This window comes from Cynara cardunculus, assembly GCF_001531365.2.
Source record: "Cynara cardunculus var. scolymus isolate 2C chromosome LG 6, CcrdV1, whole genome shotgun sequence".
Classification (NCBI taxonomy): domain Eukaryota; kingdom Viridiplantae; phylum Streptophyta; class Magnoliopsida; order Asterales; family Asteraceae; genus Cynara; species Cynara cardunculus.
In genome coordinates this window covers 11,744,796-11,753,752 of record NC_037533.1, presented here as the reverse complement: position 1 = coordinate 11,753,752, position 8,957 = coordinate 11,744,796, and the positions used below count along the sequence as shown (strand labels likewise).

Below are 8,957 nucleotides of genomic sequence, written 5' to 3'. Positions count from 1 at the left end.
CCCATTGGAAGAAACGTATTAGAGTCTCACATTGACAAAACTTGAACCTTTTTACTTCAGTACATGTTATAACTCCCCCCTCTCTCTCCTTAAGAATATGTATTTGCCCAAATATTGTACTTTTGACGGTGAAGTGTGGTCAATAGAAGCCATTGCAATCCAACAAAACCCAACCCAGCCATAACCAAGTAAAAACATAACAAGTTTTTTGCAAATCGAAGAAGATACAGAGGGTAAAACGAACATGACTTTGAATGATCAAAAAGTAAAGGAAGGAAAGGCTAAAATCAATATGCAAAAGCAAACAGGTTGAAGTGTGAATGGAAGACAATTTGACCAAAGAAAGCAGATAATGAGGCCATAAAAATCCAGCTCATTTCCAGAACTACTAATTCATTTTTATGAAATTGCRAACAGACATAACTTGATCAATTATGAAAGCTCAAGTTACGTAGCGTGTAGCAACTCACAAATACTCCAACAAAATTCAACAATGACTTGACATCCACTACAACAAACAACAAGATAGCATAGCATCCCCTATCCCCTATAAATTCCAATTGTAACCATACAAATATTCGCTCACCACTCACCATATAAGTCGACCATATCACCACTCTCAAGGGCATTATAGTCTTTTATTTCATATAAACCCCATCCTAGATACAACCAACTTGTAACCAAACAAACCATGTCAAAGAGGGTGAATATATGCAGATCTAACCTTTACCCCAAAGGGTAGATCCGCTGTTTCCATCAAAACAGATGCAACCACCTTGTGTTAGTGTGAGAAAGAATACACACATTGCAAATGGTTCAATTTGGAAGAACTAAGAAACAACAAATAATGTTGTTCCATGAGTTATGAGTGAATCTAATAGTATACCAAACCAAATCAAACCAAATCAAACCAAACCAAACCAACCCAGTACATCTCATTCCAAAGCAGGGTCTCAGAAGGGTGGGATAAACGCATACTTGACCTCTATCCTCAAAGGCTAGAGTGGTTGTTTCTGTGAAGACCCTAAGCTTGTGCAGAAGTGTAAGTGGGAAGAAAAAGTGAATCTAGTAGGATAAGAACTACAATCGTCGTTAATGTGACAGCATATAAAGAGGCTGTAATGGTCAATGTTAGATCYATCCAATGGTAGGATTAGTCGAAATCATTCAGCAGATATGTTCATATAACTACAGAAAACAATACTAATCTCATCTTTTAAAAGAGAGAGATCCCTCATGAGCCACCAATATTTGGCAAAAGTTGAAAGAAATTTATCAAAGGTCAAAAGTCAATGCCACTTGAGATGGAAAGAACTTATCTTGACAATCTTTTTGGTCTTCGCATCTACGCTTTGCTAAGAAACAATTGTAAGTATTTGTAGGGTGCAATTGCAACACTAATCACTTTCGCTACTGTWTCGCGGGTCTGACAACAATAAAAGATGAAGGGATTGTCAGCGGCTAGCACAATAGAATATGAAAGAGGAAGGATATTATCATGGAACAACTGTCTTACTTCTGGATGGTCTTTTCCCTTCCATGGCTTCTCTCTTCTGTTGGCAGCTTWCACAAAGGAAYGGACCATCCCACGGCCKTAACTTTCCCCTAGTATTATCTGATCCATGGTGTATTGAAATGCCTTCTCCAGGTTTCATTTCAACTTGACACACCGCACAAATAAACAACCTGAAAACATTGCAAAGCGGGTATCTGGTATCTAACCTGCAACCAGATGGAAAATATAGCGTGTCATGATAAACCAAACTGAACCCTATATATCCCACTTGAAAGTRGAGTTTGAAGGGTAAGATGTGTGCAGACATGACCTCTACCCCAAAGAGTAGAGCGGYTGTTTTCATTAAAACCCGGGCATGTATAAGTGTGTGAAAGAAAGAAAGTTGGCTCAAAAAGTTTGACGAAATATATAAAAGAAAAGGAAGACCGTGAAAAAGAACTTGAGACAAGAAAGACAGAACTTTAGAAAACTAGTTATGAGTAAGTAGCAATATACAAACAGAAGCACACGAAAAAAACATAGCCAAGGTAAGGAACCCACACAACCTAACCCACACTTAAGGCACCAGCAACCCTTCTGCTTATACATGCTTATAAACTACACTCCCTCCATCCCAAAATAAGTGTCCATGTTTCTATTTTAGTTTGTCCAAAAATAAGCGTTCACTTTCCAATTCTACCCTTAATTATGAAATGGAGAAATTCATTACTCTCTATTATGAAGGKTAAAATTTGTTATTTAGTTAATTACAAAGTGGGAAAATTACATATTCCTAAAACTGTGCCTTTTTTATTGGAGACATTTATTTCACTAGAGGAAGTATTTAGCATTGCAATATAGAAAAAATAAGGATGTTGGAATGTACAAACCGTTCTGAGAGCATAGCAGATCCTTCCTCTACTAGCTCCTCCACCACATCTGGTTCGTAATATTCTTCTTCATCAGCCTGAGGTGGGGCCTCCGAACTCTTTTTCTTGAACATGGCCTTCAGTACTCTCTTACCGGTCTTCTTTGGTGGTGGAACAGGAGGATTTGTCTTTTCTGGAGGTAGTATATCAACGACAATACAGGTTGTATCATCCCGCAATCCTTTGACTTGTACAGCTTCCTGTACATAGGAACTAAAGAAGTAAAATTCGATATTCAGAAGAGGCCGAACATTAATTTATGCWATTTGTATACCATACTTTAACAACTTGTGCTGCTGCTGTTTCTGGTGCCAATCCACGACCGCACTCCAGAGCCGCTTCTGCAGAAAGAGCATCCCAGACACCATCGCTTGAGATAACAAGCCTCCCACCACCAGAGGATAGCTGCAGATCACAAATTCATAGAATATTCAGTCATGGTCACATCTAAAACAAGTATATCACCCTTCAAAGTCAAAACTGGATAGATTTTTGAAGGGAGGCAAAGTTGGCAAACACTCAAATCTGGAAGCAAAACTTTTGAACATGAACTAAACTGCAAATCACAATAATCATTAATGTAGTTTGGCTATTGCTGGAGGTAAATAATAGTGAAGGAAATAATAAACGTTGATGAAGAAGTCCTGATTAGAACCATTTTAGTTATATTAAGGAAATGTTCTCAACATTAATGGACAAGATTCATGTTGATTTTCATAASAGACGTAAAGCAAGATTAAGGTTGTGATATCTGGTTTAAGAATCATAAGAAATATTAGCATGTACTTGTCACAAAAGGGCTACATTTACTCAAAAATTGYATCTTCCAATCAGGAATATAAAGAAAGGAAAAGCATAAGATTGAATACAAAGATAGATTTGACAAAGTACTAGAAGCAGATGATATTTGAACTGAACTGGAAGCATACAACATAAATTGTACAACTGCAAAATCCATCTATAATGGTGATAAAGTWCGAAGAAAACCGATAAATGGAGAAAAAAACTCAGATATCCATAAAACACAAGTAAATCACTTCTAGTTAAATGAAAATCTTCCTTTGATGTAAAACTGGATGGTAGAATAATTTTGAAGTTAGCACAATAATGATAGGCAAAAGCAGAGTAGAGTTGGTGAGTTGGTGGTCAGTGACAAACGAATCTCATTAAGTGAATAGCCATAATGAAAGGTGCATTAGTATAACAAGGTGCACATCAATAAATGATGCCATAGATTTTATTGATACAACTAGCGAACCAGAGCTATTAATTTAATAATGATATGCATATGATCTATATGTTAAATGGGAAGTCAAAAGTGATTCTGTAGGGAATAACTAGATACATAATGATCACATCATTTAATTTCCAGTGGGTGTCAGCTCACAAGAAGGACTACTTAATAAACCATATTGTCATATACACGCACCATCATGAGTAACTAACCTTCACTTGCTTAACATAAGGAACAGGAACAATGAATTCCCCAACATCCCGATCTCCGATAGATCTTGAAAGGCACAAGCCACCAGGCCAACATCTCAAAGGACCAATCTACCATAAAATATATACAAGGGTAAAATCCCGTTTCCATACATGCACAACATTCTATGAACAGAAAATGGTAAAGAAATTAAATAGAAAAATGAATAAAGCAATTTCACCTTGTATAATAGGTTTTGTTATTCTTAATTACTTTCTTCATTCAGTAATTAATATTTCCATCTGAACATGCTGGATATATTTAAGTAGCTTTTTGAAATATTGATACATTGCTAGTGCCAGATGTATAAAAACAGGATAAATAAATATGCAAAAGTTATATGGACCACCTCCGAGGTCCTATTAAAATTGCCACAACAATTCTGCAATCAGGTTAACACGCCTCACTGAATCCATCCTTCCACCCTCTTACATCACCAAAATACAGTAGCTGCTCAGCTGAGCACTAGTATACGGTTACACTAAATGGGATTATCAAACAAAACGGTCACTTAGCTTCGCATCCAAATAGTTGGGTTTTTTTATCTCAAAAGTTCAWCCAGTTATTAATCTTGGCATCCTATCAGTTAGTTCTGACAAAATAGAGTATTTACRGCTATTGCCTAATCACTCAAAGATTCAGTTACCAAATTATCACTAATGTAGAAATTAAAGCCCATGAAATAATGAAGTTGAAGTCCAATAAATACCATAAACAGCATAATGAAAATTTAAATCCAAGACAAGCATAAACATCATAATGGGAAGTTAAAGTCCAAGAACTACGAGAGGGTAATTGGCCCTGGGTACCCGGGTTACCGGTAACGCCCAGCCTCCTTGGAGGTCAAGGGTTCAAACTTCACCAAAAGTCTGGAGTGTGTGCGAGTATTTGTYGTATATAAATACTATATACTTCAAGAAAAAAACCTACTGCAAGTTTATCACATAGATTTAGGAGATTATTGGGAATCTACAAGCACCATTAAATTAGAAGTGAAGTACAATGTTGAGATAACAACCCAAGACATGTACTAAAACTGGAAGCTTCAATATCCWCCCTTAACACTCGGTCTTGGTTTAGCAAAGACATGCACCATGTTTCATAAAACTGGGCCTTGTCATACGCACTGACATAGCAAAAGAAAAAAAGATGAGCACCAAGTGTCATTGTAAGATATAGCACACATGGATGAGCAGGTTACTCTTTCCGGTCTCATGCTTGGGAACAATTACAGGGACGAAGAGAATAAACGAACAAGGACGAAGAGGAGCGTGAAACAAACACAAGAGAGAGAGAGAGAGAATCACACAACTAGTTCGACATCTCCAAATGATCTCATCGAACAATCTTTCTTCCCCCCATCCAGTCAGAAGTAGATAGTTCACACGTAGGGTTACATAGGAGAAATATAGTTAGATATTAAACATAAATCACCTAAACTTTAGACTAACATTAAAATATGTTGTTTCTCTAATTTTTTCTAGAACAAAAACTTCTATAGAAACCAAAGGGTCTTTGGCCTAGCGGTATGTGAGTCTTTGGCCTCCTAGGAGGTCAGGGGTTCAAACCTCACCAAAGGTGAGGAGGGTGTGTGAGTTTATTTGTTCTATTTTCCGTATATAAATATTATATACTTYAAAAAAGAACTTTTATAGAAGTCGAGCTAACTTAACATATTTGCCATTAAATATGGTTTCCTATGTTTGTTGTGTGTATCAACTATCAAGGGACTACACCTTTTATCCCTCTGAACTCTAAGAAGATTACATAGAATCCAATCATGCATGCTTATAGAGCAGAGTAACAGATGTTAAAGATTTGACCATTAACATATCTCTTTTTTGTGTGCAAAAAATAATGGTGCCCAGCCCATGAACTGTAGTTTGAAAAAATGTATTTGATAAGCACCCAAAAGTACATCRATATAGACACAAGTAATCTACCTTCTGTCTTCTAGAATGTATTTGAAATAGAAATATAAGCTACCATGAAATTAGGTTACAAGAGAAACTATTATYGTAACAGTGAAATTATGGACTATAGTGAGATAAACAAAAAATACCTCTGTACCACCACCAGTATTTAGCCGACCAACCTCACCACCACTTGCAGTGACACGCTCCATCCTACCAGCAAGTGAAAATAAATAAAAGGTGAATCATAATATTCTTATAATAATATGCAATCCAAAAATCCACAAAAGGAACACCTCATATGGGATTTGTTAACTTACTCTWCTTTATTGCAGTCAAGTCTGTGATCTGCTGATAGATGATATATTGCCCCATCAGCAGATTCAAGTAYGCAACGGGAATCTCCAACTGATGCTACTGTCACGATTAATCCCTCGATAATTACAAGGGTGACAGTTGTCCCTGACCTTTCAGCTGTAATCATAACAATATGAATGCATATTAGAATATATATGGTACATGTTATATAAGCAAATCTACATAACAGAAAGATAAAAGCTAGAAAAGGAAATGAAAATGAAAATTTGTGTTATATCATCATATGCTTATAATACATCCAATAACATATATGACATGTTAGATTGCAAACGTATAAAATCATCAAGCGTTAACCACCCCTGCTTTTCTATGGGATGTTGTGCTAGGATGCAAGCAAAAAATTGGAGAGTGGATATATTTGATCTCCTCAATTTGAAGCATGCAAGCAAAAAATTGGATCACCATTTTGACCAGGAGGCAGAGAAAGTTAAATGACTGAACAGTAAGCTACTCTAATTTATGGAAGTGCGATTCAACATAATAAGGGAAATTGACAAAAACTGTCTTAATATCATTTTCAAAAGTTTTTGAAGGACAGCGTATACCATATAGACAACAGTGACAAAACTCAGACAATGCATACTTTGAAATTAAAATAACGAAGGAAACAACCTATGGTGGTGTAAGGATGAAAGCAAAAAAGGAACAAGGATGGGCACATGGGAAATGGAGATCTACCAACATGAATACGAAGAGGTATAGATTGTCTTTTATGGTTAACATCAGAAAGGTTAGGTGTTAGGTGTTGCATTGACAACTCAGTACATGAGAGTTGAAGACGTAGTAGTAATACGTAGGGGCTAAACCCCAAACATAATAAGCTCATAGGGGTTCTATGCCATTACCTTTATATCACMAGAGAAATATAAGCATGTATCATTAACATAACTGACAAAAATATGGAAACTATTTTCGCTGCTAATAAGTTACAAAAAGTATACATAAAATATTTCATTCCATATAAAAATCATGGCTARATTAGTAGTTATCAGAATTCATACTAAGAGATTCCTTAATACCAAAAATTAAAAAACTCCAAACAATAAATTTCAACATGCATAAGGCTCTCAACATTAATGGTTCGCAGATGTTTACCACCATTGCTCCTTGAAGTGGAAAGGTCGTTTCCCGTTCCCGGTTAGAATTTGAGTTGCCTAGATCGCAATAAGGCAAGGTTACAATTTCTTATGCATATCTTGGAGACTCGATACTATTTTCCATACATCAATACAAGTATTTACATGTTTCAACATGATTGAGGTTGTGCTTACTAAATTTGCCTATATGTGCATYTTACGCCAAGGTACCAGGACTAGCAAAAACTAACTATAATGAAAGCCTATGATGGACCTACTTTATTATGCTTTAGTYTTGATATACATTACAACACCAATATCTAGTCACAGCTATCCAGCACATGCAATTTCTGAAGAAATTAGGAAATAAACTTGTCTGTACCTTTTTCTTGGAAATCTTTGTCTGTTTTCACAAACCCAGCCACCAAAGCCCTAGGCAACGCTGCCACCCATTCATCACGGTTAAGATCAGGAGGAATAGCACGCAAAACATTGTTTAAAAGGTTCTCCTTAGTATATATAGCTGCTGCAGATCCATTATGGCCATCAAATATCTGCAAAGTGAAGTTGGGTAAGAGCAGCACAAGAAAACACAACTAAAGATGGCTGATAACTTATTTCAAGAACCCTCAGTTACTCCTCCRCATTTTTGTTTATACGTTTCAAATGCAATTCACCAACTACTGTAAAGCAAGAAATGTGAACTAAGGACAAGATAAGAAGAGTAATTGCAATCTTATCAACATCGTCAAAGACAAAGGCRCAAAGTCATTGAAGTCTTATGAAAGCGCTAAAGGGGGTGAGTGGTTGACATAACATACCCCAAAGACAGAATAAGTCGTAACACCATCCCCTAACACGCGTTGGCATTCGCTCTTAACTAATGCGAAGTCTTCCCCTTTCTTGGATTGATTAGCCTGACCACTAACGATCTCCGGCCTCTCAGCCTTCTCATTCGCCAATTCACGCTTCAACAACGCCGACAGCGGAATATGCTCACTCTTATTGCAGGACATTTCCTTGGTCCCTTACAATATYCAGATTTATAAATTCAACCTTCCGACTCCTCCTAATCCTTCATGATACACTCAGTAGAATCCTAAACAAAAAAAACAACAACAATCAAACATCCGGAAACGATTGCGTTACAGATAACCAAAATCAATTCAAATAAGCATCAGATTCAAAAACAAAACACGTTAACCTGAAAATCTACATATAAACAACACTCATATCCATCATTTTAACACAAACTAAACAATAACAGGTGCAATTAAAACCTTAATCGAAGAACAATCCACATTCATGAAAGCGAGAAGAAAGAGAAAAACGAGTTACACAGATATTCCTTGTGAAAGATTCGTGGTTGCAGACAAAGAAACGGGAAAAAGTTGGGATTCGATTCGCTACAAAAATTTCCGCGCGAGAGAAGAGGGATAGCTGTGATTTTGAGATTTTAATTGTTCGAGCGTCTGCTGACGTGTCCACGCACACAAAGCGCGTGCTCTCCCTCACCTGTGTTTATGAGTTGTCTTCGTAGTTCGTAGCTGTTCCTTTTCTTTTCCTGATAAATGCAATGCTTAAATTGTGATATCATACAAAAGAAAATCTATATTCTTCTTCGACTTTATAATTATATTATTAAAATATTTTAAATAAAAATTTAAAATATTATTTTTTTCT

At 36.3% G+C, this 8,957-nt stretch overlaps 1 protein-coding gene across 2 annotated transcripts; it reads right to left on the bottom strand.

The window, feature by feature from the left end:
- Positions 1-1,069: 1,069 nt before the first annotated feature.
- Positions 1,070-8,772, bottom strand: LOC112514445 (probable protein phosphatase 2C 12). Of its 2 annotated transcripts, none has more exons than XM_025120924.1 (10): positions 8,613-8,772; positions 8,096-8,373; positions 7,657-7,828; positions 6,141-6,294; positions 5,970-6,033; positions 3,871-3,978; positions 2,704-2,829; positions 2,386-2,624; positions 1,517-1,722; positions 1,070-1,426 (listed from the first exon to the last, which is right to left on the bottom strand). In XM_025120924.1, the coding sequence occupies exons 2-10, from the start codon at positions 8,288-8,290 to the stop codon at positions 1,398-1,400; spliced, it is 1,293 nt and encodes a 430-aa protein (XP_024976692.1). In that variant the 5' UTR covers positions 8,291-8,373; positions 8,613-8,772; the 3' UTR covers positions 1,070-1,397. The 2 variants fall into 2 exon arrangements, with proteins under 2 accessions (XP_024976692.1, XP_024976693.1); XM_025120925.1 differs by having other exon boundaries at positions 8,555-8,697.
- Positions 8,773-8,957: the final 185 nt, after the last annotated feature.